General features: G+C 32.4%; 1 protein-coding gene across 1 annotated transcript in view; it reads right to left on the minus strand.

Moving 5' to 3' along the window:
- Positions 1-497: 497 nt before the first annotated feature.
- The window catches only part of LOC114333516 (histidine decarboxylase), an 84,122-nt gene continuing 67,699 nt past the window's right edge, over positions 498-16,920 (minus strand). Inside the window, exons 11-13 of the mRNA XM_050643804.1 lie at positions 9,658-9,825; positions 5,897-6,061; positions 498-1,609 (exon numbers count right to left, since the gene is read on the minus strand). Coding sequence (XP_050499761.1) covers positions 1,428-1,609; positions 5,897-6,061; positions 9,658-9,825 — 515 coding nt within the window. The 3' untranslated portion in view covers positions 498-1,427. The remainder of the gene's footprint in view (positions 1,610-5,896; positions 6,062-9,657; positions 9,826-16,920) is intronic.

Genomic DNA, 16,920 nt, shown 5'->3' on the forward strand with positions numbered 1-16,920 from the left:
TTTGTTAATAGCTTAAGGGTGTCTAGTCGGATAAACTTTGATATATGGGAACACTGGAACAGGGGCAGTTTTAATTGTGGAACAGGTTAAAAATTTCGAACCGTCAGACCACGAAAACGGCGCATTTATTTTGTCCGACAGAACAGACTTAAACTCTCCAAACAGATTTTAAACTCTCATGCAAAAATCAGACTGCTATTTATCACCTGTCATAATTCCTGTCATTTGACATATTCTACATGTTCCACTCATTAAAACGCTCACTTGGTGATAAATAGCAGTCTGAATTTTGCATGAGAGTTTAATCTCTGTTCGGAGAGTTTAAGTCTGTTCTGTCGGACAAAATAAATGTGCCGTTTTCGTGGTCTGACCGTTCCAAATTTTTAACCTGTTCCACAATAAAAACTGCCCCTGTTCCAGTGTTCCCATATATCAAAGTTTATCCGACTTGACACGCTTAAGCTATTAACAAATTTTCAGCTTGCTATTAATCAACTTTTTATTCATACGCGGGATCCAGACCTATTAGGTCATTCCCCATATCTTCCACTATTTTTGAAAAGCGAACATTCTTTTGTTATGTAAAATTTGAAGTTTTCAATATGGAATTGGAATTCAAAATAACTCTATGCACTGAAGCTGAAAGCATTTGGGTCGATCACATTCACTGGAAAAGTTTTAGAGAACTAATCGACAGCAAATATTTCTTGAGGATTTTTTATCCGGAATTCTTTGTGGGGACATTTTGAATAAAAAAATTTTGTAGATTATTTGTCCGGGATTTTTTGTGGGGATTTTTTGTCCGGGGATTATTTGTCCGTGGATTTTTGTGGGGATTTTTTGTCCGGGGATTATTTGTCCGGAGATTATTTGTCTGGGGATTTCTTGTCCAGGGATAATTTGTGAGAATTTTTTGTCCGGGAATATTGGTCCTAGATTCGTCCTAGCGTTATAACGTCACAAAATCGACCTTCTGGCCATTAAAAAGAAGCTAACCCTAATAATAAAATTCCTCAGGTGTAGTGTGCCTCACCACCTTATACCATCACGAGCCGCCCCTGGATACCAGCCAGTTCAGGGTGAACTACGCTGGCATTTTTGCCCATACCCCATTTTATACTAAGGTTTAATGATCTGGCGTATAACCTGCATCATGCGCCATCTTCCATTTTGGAGCTATCTTTATCTGTGTATAATATATGCAATACGCATTTGCCACGTTTGACTCCCTATGTTGTCTTTTTACGGTTGTGTAGGATTTGTCGAAGACAAAAGTATTAAATTTATAATAGCTCCACTGCACTATGTTGAAAGGTAGCTCAATGTTTAATAACAACTAAAATATATATTCGTTGCACCGAAATAAAAATAGTTACTATCAAGTTTGCTACTCTTTACAGATGAAACAATTTTAAATATACTAGACTTTAATTTGATTCCTCCTCTTTCAATGGCAAACCATTAACAAAATGACCACACTTTGTGCAGACTTGTTTCATTTCGATAAAGTTGACCGCTTGTTGATCGACTGATTTGGATCTGTTTTGGCTGTGGTATGGAAGGTCCAACGGTTCACTAACAGGCGACTGAAGACACTCGAAATCGCTTTCTAAATAGAAGAAATCATTCATTGTATATAAATATATGTAAATGCACTATATAGTAAGAGCCACGCTACTGGATACATGGGTAGGTACCTAATTACTATGCTTATGGGCTAATCCGGTCCGTTCTCAGATGTGAATTTCATCTCTGTCATTAGTCCATGTGGTGAGACCGCTCCCGTCTAAAAAAATTTCTGATTCGGTTTCTTTGTGGATTCCTATTCAAAAATGTCCCCTTTAAACAAATCTGAAGGGTGCCGGGCAGAATTTTTGGGCAGAAATTGTTTAAACATTTTTTTTAAACAAATACAAAGATCACCTTTTTTTGACTCTAACAATATTTTTTTAGGTTTATTGGGTCATTTGTATTATATATATCATACAAATCTTGTAACTTTTCTCAAAAATTGATAGTTTTCGAGTTAGAGGCGACTTAAAATCTGAAATATGCGAAAATAAGCATTTGGCTTAAAAACTGATTATTTAAGTTAGTTTTTTTGAGCTTGCCAAGCAGCGGCGGCCGGCCCGGTGAAGTAGTTGAAGGTGATCTTCACCAAAAAATATAATCAAATTGAGACAAAAAAAATAAAAAAATATAAGTAGCATTATTATATCTAAATACTGAAATTAATTATAAACCTATTTTTTTAATTAATCCAAAAATTAAAAAAGAATTTCAATATGTAATCCAAAAATTAAAACTGTAGGTCCTTGACGGTCAGATACTGACCTGTGTCATTTGACTTCTATGACTCGAGCAGTTAGATGAAGACGTAGATGAAATTTCGGTTCCCGGCTGCACAAGCGTCAACGGTTGTCATGGCAACGTGACGTCATCATATCGGCACTGGTAGTACCCAAATTAGCAAGTGCAGATGAATTTAAAAATAAGTCCACCGTATTCACCTAGTAAAATTTTATTTGGATGCGTGCTATGATGGGCAGTATTCGTTTTTTTTTTTCGGAAGATGGAAGACCGCAAATCAGTTCAGCTGGCTAAAGGCTTTTTATGAGATTTAAATGATTTTGAGTTTACATTTTTAGCAGTTTTTATCAACATTTTTCATATTATAACAGATATTTTATACGACGTTCTTAAAAAAACGTCCCTAGATATTCATTTTTGTTTAAACTAGATAAAAAGGACTCGTCAATTAATACGTGATAAAAGAAGCGAATAATTTTTTAATTCTGTTTTTGACAAAGCAAGCACAATGCATGATGTGATGATGGTATGAGCACGAATGCAAATTCTACCCAATTTTTCTATTTAATATATATATTTTAATGGAAATGGATGTACATTTTCAGGATTGTGATGAATTAAAATTCTTTGGGAATTGTGATTGTGATGAATAAGCTTAGCAGATACAACAAAGTTTGGGTCATACAGTTTGATCATTCCTTCCGACGCTTTTCAAAATTTATTTTGAGTTTTTGGCAAATATTTACTAAAATTCAAAGACTTAAAAGAGAGCTCTGCCTTTTTTATGCTGACGGAAATTTAAAAAATGGTAATTTGCAAGAAATGGTTATAAAATTACAACCAATTAAAGACATTGTTACAGAAGCCTATAATTTGTTTTGTTTAATTCAGACAATTCCATCGAATACCGTATCTGTAGAAAGAGAAGTTTTTCGTGCTTAAAAAGGCTAAAAACTTTTAGTTTGACTGTTATCGCACTCATAGGGAACTATTATATAAACTTTGCACAAGCATCCTTTCTACGAAGATATATCATTGATAGATTTGCTTCCATAAACGATCAAACACTCGACTTGATTTATAAAAATTAATTAAGTCAGTTTTATTAATCTATCTAATACATACACTGCTTTTTTGTTTAAGTATCTCTTCATCCTCGTCTCTAATATAAGTGCCATAAAAAAATTTTCAAGTTGTTAGGGCCCTAAACTCTAAACATTTTTTAAAGCATTTTTAATGAGATTTGGGCGCGTCATAGGTATAAGTATACCGAAATTTCTTTTGGGTCCGGCAGACTTTCCTCATCTTCACCACTTTTTTAGGCCACGAGCCGCCGCTGTTGCCAAGTACTTAAATTGTAGTTTAAACATTCATTTTCAAGATTCTGACGAGTTATCGGGTCTAACCTTAATTTAGACCGTCGTTTTTTAATTGTTAAATATGCTACAAAAGTTAATAGTTTTAAAGTTATAAGCGATTTAAAATCCAAAAAATGCGAAAATACGAATTTTCTGATTTTAAATCGCTTATAACTTTCAAACTATTAACTTTTGTGAAAAATGACAAGAAACCTATTTTATTTAGAATGTCCCAAGGAATCTGAAAAAAATATTTTTCAGAGGAAAATAGGAGATTGTTGAAACAGAGCGCACCGCACTGGCAAAAAAATCGGATAGACGCGCATATTTAATAATTAAAAGAGGACGATCTAAATTAAGGTTAGACCCGATCACTCTTCAGAATCTTGAGAATGAATGTTTAATCTACAATTTAAGTACTTGGTAACCTTAAAAATACTAACTTAAATATGAGTTTTTAAGCCTTGAAAATGCTGCTTTTCGCATTATTCAGATTTTAAATCGCCTATAACTCGAAAACTATCAATTCTTGAGAAAAATTTCAAGTTACGTTTCTTATTTAGAATGATCCAAAAAACGTAAAAAATATTTTTAGGGTCAAAAAGGTGATCTTTTGTATTTATTTAAAAAAATTGTTTAAACAATGTCTGCCCAAAAATTCTGCCCGGCACCCTTCAGATTTGTTTAAAGAGTACATTTTTTAATAGGAATCCATAAAGAAACCGAATCAGAAATTTTTTCAGACGGGAGCGGTCTCACCACATTGACTACATGTTACTGTCAAGAAAATATTCAAAATAATTGTTTTTCAATACAAAAAAAAAGCATTAATTAATAGTACCTATTGTTACTCTGATTTAAAATACAAAACTTTATTCAAACACCAAGAGTATTACCATACTTTAAAACTTTTACAACTTTAACACAATGACAACTACAAACGTCAAACACAGCTGATTCTATACATTTTCTGACGTTCTAAACGTCACTAGACATAATAATAAACATTGCAACAAGTGAAGGGTCAAGGACTGTAATAGATCATTGTTCTTATGTGTCTAGTAGGCTGGCGGTTACTGTATATGCATTATAATAGTAACGCAATCAACAGACCACAACAGTGTACAAATAAAACGATCTGGGGGCTCAGGACACTGAGATTATGGGGCTCGGTGTAGGTATTTAAATTCGGCACAGTTCAACCAGCAATCAGGAAGTAAGTTCCTCTCCGTAACAACGGGGAATCCCAAACAAACCTCAACGCCGCGCTGGTGACTTCTGTGCAATACCGTTCCCATTTCCAGGTCGGTTTATCCACCGGCCCGTAAATGCAAAGCCGGTTAAGAATACTTATACTGTATGTAAACCGTGACCAGACATCTAGTAACGCGACAGTTCGTAACCGGACAATTGGTAACGGACAATTCGTAACAGCGACAGTTTGTAACGGCGACACATCGTAACTATACAAATTCGTAACGGACAATTAGTAACGTCCAAATTGAATTATTCTGTTTATTTTTGTTAACGTGGAAACTAACTGTTATTAAAGTTTTAATTGAAATTATGTTTATCAATTAAACGAATCAGTACCGGGATAGGCATGTTTAACACATTTTATGATTCGTGTTTCAGAATATATTAAAAGTCTTTAAAAACAAACAAATATTTAAATACATACGAACTTTTAACAATATTTTTAAAAGTTAATCCCTCTTATTGTTCCTTAAATTTGCATATACCTAGACAAAGGAATAATGAAGTAATTTGTGAAATCTTTAAGCCAACAACCGTCTTTAGACATTACCTGTTATTATAATAAACCTTGTGATTATTTATAGCGTAGGGGTATTCAATCAACGATTATAGTTGATACGAGGGATGGCTTTTAATACTTTAATACTTGGTTTAATTACTTTTACTATATTCTGAAATACGAAATATGAAATGACTTAAAATTTTTTATCTTGATACTGATTCGTTAAATTTATAAACATATTTCATTTATAACTGTAGTACCATTTAGTTTCCGTGTTAACAAAAATAAACAGAATAATTCAATTTGAACGTTACGAACTGTCCGTTACGAATTGTTATAGTTACGAGTGTCGCCGTTACGAAGTGTCACCATTACGAACTGTCGCTGTTACAAATTGTCCGTTACCAGTTGTCCGGTTACGAACTGTCGCGTTACGAGATGACATGGAACCATGTAAACTTCTTATTACCTGCACAGCTAGTGTCTTCAGTTTCGTTCGTGTCTTCGAGCAATGGCAGCTTTTCACTAGTTTCAGATCGACTGGTAGGTTCGATCCCGTGAAAGAGATCTAATCTGGAATCCAACGAAAACTGCTTACCCGACATCAAGATCCCTTTTATTCTTCTTCTCATTGCTAAAAGATACAAATCAAATATTATTTTAAAATATTTTAAAACAAATAGATAGTCTAATATTTCCTGGTATATTAAAAAGCGATTGTAAATAAAAACTCGAAGCAACAGTTCCACAAGTTTTATACAAACTTCATTATGAGGCCCCTAGGATACAAGAGGTGTAAGTAACAATTTTTAGAAAAGTGAGTTAAATACAAAAATTTACTCCCAAATATATACAGCGTGTCTACTTAAGTTGGAAACATATGGGAAACTTTTTTATTATTAATTTTACGAAAAAAAGTTGATCTTTATAAAAAGTTCTCCATGTCCCAAAACCTAATATTCAATCATCAGATATCAAATTTTCTCAATATTATACGAGGTATGTCAAAAAATATGAATTTCGGTCAAGGATAAAGTACCTTTATTTCTCTCAATATCGAAAATTCTTATGATAAAAAGTTGTTTGGAATTAAAAACTAAGATCAAATATGCAATTACATGCTTCTAATTGGAAAAAAAAATTTCTCAAAGTTATGGATACCCAACATCGTTTTTAATTATTACAAATATGATAACTCGTTTATTATTCATTTTATGACAAAAAGTTATTCTTCATAAAAAGCTTTGCATGGTCCAAAATCTAAGACACAACCATGATATATCAACTTTTATTAATTTTATACGAGGTGTGTCAAAAAATATGAAATTCGCTCAAGATTATAGTACCTTTATATTTCACAATATTTCAATTAGAAGGATGTTATTGCATATCGAAACATAGTTTTTAATTCTAAACAACTTTTAATAGCCGTTTTCAATATTGTGAAAAATAAAGGTACTTTACTCTTGAATGAAATTCATATTTTTTGACATATCTCGTACAAAATTAATAAAATGTGATATTTGATGGTTGCATCTTCGGCCTTAGGACGTACAGAGCTTTTTATAAAGAATACCTTTTTTTCGTAAAAGTAATAATAAAAGAGTTATCGTATGTGTAATAAATAAAAACGAAGTTAGTATCAATAAATTTGAGAAAAATTTGGAAAATATTTTTTTCCAATTAGAACCATGTAATTGCATATTTGATCTTAGTTTATATTTCTAAACAACTTTTCATAATAAGAATTTTTGATATTGAGAGAAATAAAGGTACTTTACTCTTGAACGAAGTTTATATTTTTTGACATACCTCGTATAATATTGAGAAAATTTGATATCTGATGATTGAATCTTAGGTTTTAGAGCATGCAGAACTTTTTATAAAGAATAACTTTTTTTCGTAAAATGCATAACAAAAAAGTTTCCCATATGTTTCCAACTTAAGTAGACACGCTGTAGAAAATATGGTGACTTCAAACTTTCTATATAAACTAACAATAAAATGATCAAAAATGACGAGTCATTCAAAACATGCTAAGTAGTACCTACCTAGAGTTTTAAATTTGTCTATTTTGAATAAAGTTTTTTCAAAACTTGGCACGTACATCCCTTGTGTCCTAGGGGCCTCATATAGTAAGTAATCTGACAATAGTTTTTTATTTACTTAATTTTTTTTTCTTTAATTTTATTAATGCTTTCTGAATTGATATTGTAATGACACACTTATTATTTTACTCAGTAAGTCCTGCTGTGGGATTACGAACACTCGATACGAATCGTATCCGCCATGTTTTACCGTAAGGCGCTACGGTAAAACATGGCGGATACGATTCGTATCGAGTGTTCGTAATCCCACTGCTGGTCTAACTAATATAGCAACAACCTTTAGACAAACTTCAATTTTATTCATCAACATATTTTCAACATTCTTTATAGAATCATAAAAAATTCCAATGACTGTAGTTTATTACAGAATGATTTAAGTAGATTATTGGATTGGTGTAACTTAAATGCTTTGAATTTGAACATAAATAAATGTAAGGTAATGGGATTTTTTAGAAACAAATATCCGATTTCACCTGAGTACCATATTGGACTGAATATTTTAGAGGTAATCACAACATTTAAGGATCTTGGGATAATTTTTAATCCTACATAAGCTTCAGGGACCACTTTTCTTACGTTTCTAATAGATCCATGAAACTTTTAGGTTTCATGAAACGTAGCATCTCTGAATTTGATAATATTTATTGTCTCAAAAATATCTATACTGTTTCCTTATTATATAGGTTTTGGAATATGGTAGCAATATCTGGTCTCCGCATTATAAATGCTACAAAGATCTATTAGAAAGAGTACAGAAAAAGTTCTTAAGATTTATTGCTTTTAAATTGAGAATACCTGTATGGGTGATGAGTACATTGAAAATGAAAATGAAATTGAGTACATTGCTTTAAAATCTTTACTTAAATTACCGACTCTTGAAGAAAGGCGAATATTGCTAGATGTAGCATTTATACCTATATAAATTAATATGAGGAGGCATTGATGCTAGTGCTTTTTTGGAAAAGGTTTACTTTCGTACTCCCTGTAGAGACACCAAATTCCAAGATTTATTTTATTTAGAATTTCATAATCGAACTTATACTGTAAATAAACCCGTACAGATAACGTGTAGAAATGCAAACAAGTTTAAGCTAAATTTAAGTTGATTTTTAAAAAAATGGCAAGTCCCTTAATAAACATTACATCACATTACATCACATCACATCACATCACATCACATCACATCACATTACATCACATCACCTTACATTACATTACATTACATTACATTACATTACATTACATTACATTACATTACATTACATTACATTACATTGCAATATATTACATTACATTATATAACATTACATTGCATTACATTACATCTTCTATTTCTAGGGAGTGTTACACTAATATCATGGTTCTTTAACAATTTGGTGACTTTGTCTCAGAATAGGCTTTGTTCTTAGAAATAAACTCTTCAATGGATCCTACTCTCTTATAGTGGAGTATTTTCTTTAAATCCATAAATAACCAATTGAAGATTCGACTCAGATCTAAAGAAGATGAGCATAATATGCTCAATATTATGAGCCTGATTGATTATTGATATCTTGCTTTCTTTGTTTTTATTTTGATTTAGGTTGTACAAGAATTCATCTGTACTTATTAGATATCTTTTAAAACACCCTTTAATTATCTACGTTAATTTCTTTCAATTATTTAAATGTTATCATAAACAAATATATTTCGTTACATAAATATTATTGACCTAGATTGTGAGGAGTAGTTATACATACAGTCACGGTCGGTGTTTACTATAAACACCTTTCAGGGTCGCCGCTGACTCGGCACTTTCAAATATACTTATACAATCAAAACATAGTAAGGGAATCCGCATTCCACATTCGTCATTATACTTTCTTAGACGTAAGATTATTCATATTCAAATAGTATCATCTCCACTCCGCGAGACGACGTCGCGTAGCCTGCTACCAGCTTATACTCATGCAAGTATAATAATACAACTTAAGCAGTGATACGACTATTAATCATTCCACCCCTCGGATAAGGGTTAACCACCCTTACCGGGAGAAGATGGTCCTAGTAACCCTGGACTATTATAAGGTGTATGTTTTTATTGTTTCTACATTTTCTCCCAAATATTATTTTTAGTACTAACCTGGACTATCTTTGGCATCTTTTCTAAGTCGAATGGTCTTCAAAAATTCATCCAGTACGTCTCCTTGATCATATATAGCTGCAAATGAACCGTTGACTATCTTGGGAGAAGTGGGAATATTAGACAAGAGGAGACTGGTACCGAAGTTTTCATTTTTATCACGCGTTTCTACAAAATAAGAGTTTTTATAATAATCATATTATGTAATAATAAATATAAGACGTTTATTGTTCCAAAAAATATATAAATTTACAAAAAAAAACATAGATTTGAAATGTGGCGGGATCAATCCGTTTTGATATTAGCATCTGTATTTTACAAGAAAATACAGGGCTGTTGAACGTCAACTATTTAATTAAAAAAATTGGTTACATTGAAATAATAATTAACCTAATAACTTAACCTAAACAAAAAGAAAAAAATCTAATTCTGAGTTGACATAGTAGGAAGAAGAAGAAAAAAGGAAAGAAAAGGTACAAGAAAAGAAAATATGAGAAAAAGAAACAAGAAGAATAAAGAACAGAGCTGTTTACACATTTTTTACTAATAATTTAATAGTAGATCTTTAATTTTTTTTTGAACAATATAGGAGATAAATTACAACTAAAAATTTTATATTTATTATTAACCCTTTCAGCACCAGTGGACGTACGACGTACGTCCACTTACTATACTTCAGGACGTACGACGTACGTCAAATTTATTTTATTACGTTTCAACTGTTTTTATTTGGATTTTTTGCTTACACTGAAAAAAACGTTCCAAAATAAATAAATAAATACAGTGGAACCTCGGTAAGTTGGATTAATCGGGACCGCGGCCGATCCGGGTTATCGACAATCCGGGTTAGCCGGAGAATATGGTAAAAATTAATAAAATACGCTACTCTTACAGATAAAGGTAATTATAATTGCCAAAAAAATTAAATACTTATGTCCAGTACATCTAAATTACGTACAGTTGTATACATTATTGTTTATTTCTTGGTAAAAAAAACTCAGTCAAAGTGAAAACATTTTTATTTTATCTGATGAAAATCGATCCGGGTTATCGGAGGCCGACTTATCGGGGTTCCACTGTAAATAAATATTGAAAATTAGTATCTGTCTTCAATTATTTAGTTTAGTCATAGTTTAGTATATCGTGGGTCGACCCCTTTTCAAACAAACACTTTTGTCCAAAGACAGGTAGAAAAATATGCGACCTTTATATTTAGTAATAGTTAATCAGAATTAGTAAGTACATTTTGGGAAAACCTATTTTATGATTGATAAATACTGTGTTTTAAAAGGGTTTCATTAGGTTTCAGGTATATTTACCCAAAATTTGAATACAATCAGGTAAACACTGAATGACTGAATTAGATCCAGATAAGAATGTATATTTTGCAGGTACAGAGTTTCTTGAGGATTAAATTAATAATCCGGAGAAAAGTTTATGTGTCCCTGCTGATAGGCTACTTATGGTTGAAATAAATAAATAAAATCGAAAAGATATTAGTTTTCGATTTAATTTTAAACTGTAGTTCGAAGTGCAGCCTTCCTTGAAATTATTTTATATTATCTCGAAAACTATTTCTTATCATGAGTGACAGTGATTCAGACCCCGATTTTTTGTTGTATTACAAAAGTATAAATTATGTATCATATCAATAAAAAAACTTAATTGTATTTCTTTTTCTGTGTTATTTTTACACCTCTGATATTGTTCAGTAAAAAGTTACATCATTTTGAGCGTTCGGTTTGGGGTGAGATGGGGGAGAAGTCGGTAAATTAGTAGTTTTTTTTGCGTTTTTCGTCAATATTTCTAAAATTATGCTTTAGCGTTAACAATGTTCTATATAAAAATGTTCTACATAAAATATAAAACAAAAAAGGCCCATTCATATTTGTTATAAAATTAAGGTTTCCAGTGTTACGGAGGGTGTAAAGTGGAGGTTTTCGAAACTTTTTATATTTTTTGGGCAATTTATAATATTATTACTGATGAAAGAAATTTTCTTTAACAGGATTTTGTTTTGTAAATAAAATTTGCTATTTCAGTGGCCGATGGTGATAAGCCCTTGAAGAAACGTCAACCTCACCACCCAAAATCATCATCAATTGAAAAAAAAAAATATAAAAACTATCGAAAACCTCCACCTTTCACCCTCCGTAACTCTGGAACCGTTGATTTTATAACAATTATGCATAGAATCTTTTGGTTTTAAATTTCATGTAGAACATTTTTTTATAGAACATTGTTTACGCTAAAGCGTAGTTTTAGAAATATTGACGAAAAACGTAAAAAAACTACTAATTTACCGACTTCTCCCCCATCTCCCCCCTAAACTGGACGCTCAAAATGGTGCAACTTTTTACTAAACAATATGTGGACCATATAGAACAATTTGGTGTTGAAGGAAAAATTTTACTTTGGATGCTGGGTTTGGCCTCTTTTTGGACCAATTATATTATACTATCTCCGTAACTTTGGAACTGTTCATTTTAGAAGGATTATGCATAGGGCCTTTTTTATTTCAAATTTAATGTAGAACATTTTTGTATAGAAGGTTGTTCATGCTAAACCGCATAGTTATAGAAATATTGACGAAAAACGTAAAAAACTACTAATTTGCCGATTTCTCCCCCGTCTCCCACCCAAACCCGACGCTCAAAATGGTGTGACTTTTTCCTGAACATTATATGGACCATATAGAACATTTGATGTTGGAGGATAACTTTGACTTTGGATGTCTGGGTTATGCCATCTTTTGAATCAATTGTATCATACTATTATAAAACAATACGCCACTGAATCTCTAATCCAAATAAGTAAAAAGTGTGGGAAATCCTGGAGAATTATGTACAGGTGCCATCTATCCGTGAGAAAAATTTGGCACAAAGTAGTACATTTGGTTGCGTCTCTTTATACTTTTCACTCAACGGTATACGGTATCATGCATTTTAATAGAAAATATCTTTTTTTTTTGTATAAGTTATTACATTTTTCAGTGTAGGTTCGTTCCTATGACGTACAACGTACGGCCGTTGGTATATAAGCATGAAAACTTACGCTGTATGTCCAAACTTAAAATCGCTGGGATTATTTACCTCAAAAAAATTAGTAGCTGGGGGTGAAAGGAAATGGAGCGATATAAGAAAATATTTTCTTAATGATTTGCTTATTATGCTGGGGAATTCTAAGTAAGGTTGTAGGTCTCAAGTTTCTTCGGTGCATTTCATTACTGAAGATTAATTTATTGTACAGATACCTGGGTGTTTTTGTTTTAATTATCTTGTATGTAAAGTTTAGCGAGTGTAAAGTTCGCCTGTTGAACAGGTTTAGCCAGCCAAGATCAACACGTCTATGCGTATTTCACGAAATCCTCTGACGTCTGCGTATTCCAAAAATAAATCTAAGACAAAAATGTTGTACTTTTTGTACCCTTTTTTTATTAATAACACTTAAAAATGGTCCATATATATATTAATATGATCACAGTGATTAAAGTGAGAAATAATCAACGACTCACAAGGCATTGCTTTTTTTTAATATTAAGAAAATGCCTGTGGGCCTATAAAGCTTTTAACATGGAGTAAGCCTTTTTTAAACACAAATTAATGTGACTGTTAAAATTTAATTTATCAAAAATTGAGGTAAACAGGAAATATTTTGGTATCTTCAATTTTTTTATTTGTTATGACATATTCGTAATAATAACAAAGATCCGCAGAAAAATTCCGAAAAAATCAGAAAATCATAATCTTCACCAAGCATGATATGAAACTGATATAGAAAATCACAATAATGAAATATAATTTCCAGTGAATAATAATGCCAAATATGTACAAATATTAAAAAGAAAACTGACCTGGAAACTTTATAAATACCGGACTAAACTTCTTAACCTGGCAATGTTCACTATATGAGATTTTCTCTCACGGTTTCAGAAAATTGCGCAAAACTTTTTTTCTGGGAAATTATACGCTACCGTAGTTCCTTCTAGTCTCCTAACTATCCTCCCTCCATAATCTAATAGACTTGTCTGCTCAGATAGTGACTCAGTTGACTTAGTATCACCAGATTGTTGAGTCAGTGCGCTTCATGTGAGATATTCTCTTATCGCGCTACCACTGGCACCACCAACGGTGTATAAAAATTAATTTTATTTTTTTACTTAAAACCTGAAATAATATCCTTTTATAATGTAATAAAAGGCGCCGTGGATGTAATAAAAGGATGTGATCGATGAAATGAAAACCCTATATTATGTATCACGGGTTAGTTGGGCCAATTACCATATATTTTTCAATGTTAAATATTGGCGGCATCAACAGTCACATTGGATAAAAAGATAATAATAAAACAGAAGAACGTCGTGTTTTTTAAAGGAATTGGCTTTATCGTTGATGAAACCTCATCTTATAAATCGTTCGACAATTCCAAACTTAACTTTAAGCCTTCGGAATTCTATTGTAAGAATTGCCAAAATAACATTACCGAACTCATCATAACCTGAACCATCAGATATTCAGTTTTGTTCGTTTTGCCCTCGCTGCAAAAATAGAAAAGTAAAAAAAATGTAATTCTTGTCATCAACCAATTTGTCATTCTTGTTATACTTGTGTAAAGTGCGGTGCCGTAAATTATTAAGATACGGAGATTGATTAATATTGGTTTAATTCCAATCATTTTTTTTATCTTATCATATTATTATGTATTTTATGTTATATTATTATGTTCTTATTATTAGTTAATAAAAAAAAGTTTAAAATATGTTTTAAAAACTTTATTTTGTAACGAAAGGCAAAAGTTGGATATGTGAGAGAAAATCTCAAGCGCAACCACTCGCGTACATACCTACCTAGCGACCAATGCCGGGTTAAAACAATTATGCGAACGTGCTGGGGAACCAGAACCCCAAATAAAGCTTAAAAGGGGCAGCAACAGAATGGGACCAAAAACTGCGATTTGGCGGATGCTCCCATAAGAATTAACATGGGCGCCTTCACCAAAATCACCAAGTCCATTATGGTCATTTTTGGCCCATTTTGTGGTGGAGGCGCGGCGGCTCATCAGATCGTGACGTAAGAGACCTCGTTGAAAAGGGAATGGGATAGTGAATACAAAGACGTAGAAAAAATAAACATGGCGGTACAGTGGAACCCCGTTAACTCGGATTAATCGGGACCGCGGCCGATCCGGGTTATCGAAAATTCGGGTTAGCCGGAGAAAATGGTAAAAATTATTAAAATATGGTATGCTTACAGATAAACTCCGTTATAATTGGCACACAGACACTTGTAAACCACGTTCGCGTTCCACACATCCAAAGCGTCGTCGAGAGTCTCATTTTTAGCTTTCTTAGCTTTGCACCGATTGTCCAAACTGTCTTTTGTTATCATTTTGAAACAAAAACAACTTTTTAAGTTTTATTGCCATTACGTAGACAAAAAATCACGCAAACACAACAAAATCTGAATATATTTACGCGGAACGAACAATGAGACTTTACTACACACACACACAATACCGTCTCGCAACGAGAACGAACTTATGTTATTTAATAAGAGTGAAGACTAAGTCCATTGTTTGAAAAATAATTTTTTAATAGTCTTTTCTAAACAATGCTAGACAGTTTCAAGTAAATAAAGGATACTACAGATGCCTATTGGTTTCGATAACACGAGAATGAGCGTTGTCTGCCATGCCAGTCATTTTTACTAAGGTATATTATGTATCAAATTACACAAATACGCATTATCTCTCATTGTATAATGTGTTTGACATTGAAAATTGAAACGAATGAACTACATAGGAATTCGCTAAAGCGATAAATTTTTACGAAGAAAGTTTATTATGATAAATAAAATTAGCCTGAAAAATATAAGATATTATAGTATTCGAACAATATGTTTATAAGGAAAGATAAAAGAAAATATTTTAAGATGCTAAAAAGAAATTGGAAAATCCAGCATAAAGGACATACACTTTTATTGTTGTAATGTTTGTCTGATAAAAATCGGTCCGGGTTAGCCGGACTTCCGGGTTATCGGGGGCCGACTTATCGGGGTTCCACTGTATTTCCAAAACGGCATTATATCATATGTCCGGTAATATTGGTCCGATTGCTATGATTAAGGCCTTAAATTAAAGGGGAGGAGATAGCGAATATGATGAAGCAAAAACAAATATAGCGGCATTGCCAAAAGGGCAGTATATCGTATCTTATTTGCTATTGTTTCGATTGTGACGTACGAGATGTCAAATGAGAGGGATTGGACATTGAGAGTATCAGAAAAATTTGAACATGGTGGTATTGCAAAAAGGCATTAAATAATATTAATAATTGATTATGGTCGTACACTTTATGGAACAACCAACAAAACAAATATCCATAAGCTGGATATTTTACAAAACAAAACACTTAGAATGTATAGGAGCAATGAAATCTACATCATTTGGACGGTTAAGAGCTGAAGCAATCGAATCTCCTTTAGAACAAAGAAAATAATTTTTAGCTTAAAAAATGAATATTAGATCACTAAAGAAAAACTCAACATTTATTAGCAGCATATATAAGTTAAACGAATACGACTTAACTAAGTCTTTTTGGATGCATCAAAACCCTCTCCTATTTGTGAAGGATTAAGAAAAGTGACCCTAATACCACAAAAAGTACAAATGATTACTTTGTTCTCTTTATTTTCTCTGATTGAATAATATACCCCATTACTCTGAATTAGCATAATTTCAAATCCAACATCCAAAGACTACAAATAGCTACTGATAGATAAAAAAACCCTGATGGTATAGGTTGCGGCTTCGTAATACCTAAAGGTATACAACTATAAGCTACTTACATAGTAACACATCTGTCATCACAGCTGAGGCAATAGCAATTCTAAGAGCAGTAAAATATGTACAACAGGAAGAGTACCAGAGTGCCATTATCTTTTCTGATTTACTTTCAGTTCTAAAAGCTTTAAAACCCAACTCAAACATAACCTTTTTCTTCTTCTTCTTATTCTTCTTATACTAGGCCTCTTGGCCTGTTGTTAACCGATTTTGAGCTTGCATTCGTAGCTGTGATGTTGACTGCCAGCTATCTCGCCACCTTTTAAAGGGCCTTCCTATTGGTCTCTTACCTGTTGACTTCGAATCTCTGGCTATACGGGCTATTCTCGCGCTGTCCATTCTCGTCACATGCTGATTCTACTCTCGTCTTCTCTGTCTTCCCCACCTTACTATGTCTTGTATGTTACAAAGATCTCTTATTCT

This window comes from Diabrotica virgifera, chromosome 2, assembly GCF_917563875.1.
Source record: "Diabrotica virgifera virgifera chromosome 2, PGI_DIABVI_V3a".
NCBI lineage: Eukaryota > Metazoa > Arthropoda > Insecta > Coleoptera > Chrysomelidae > Diabrotica > Diabrotica virgifera.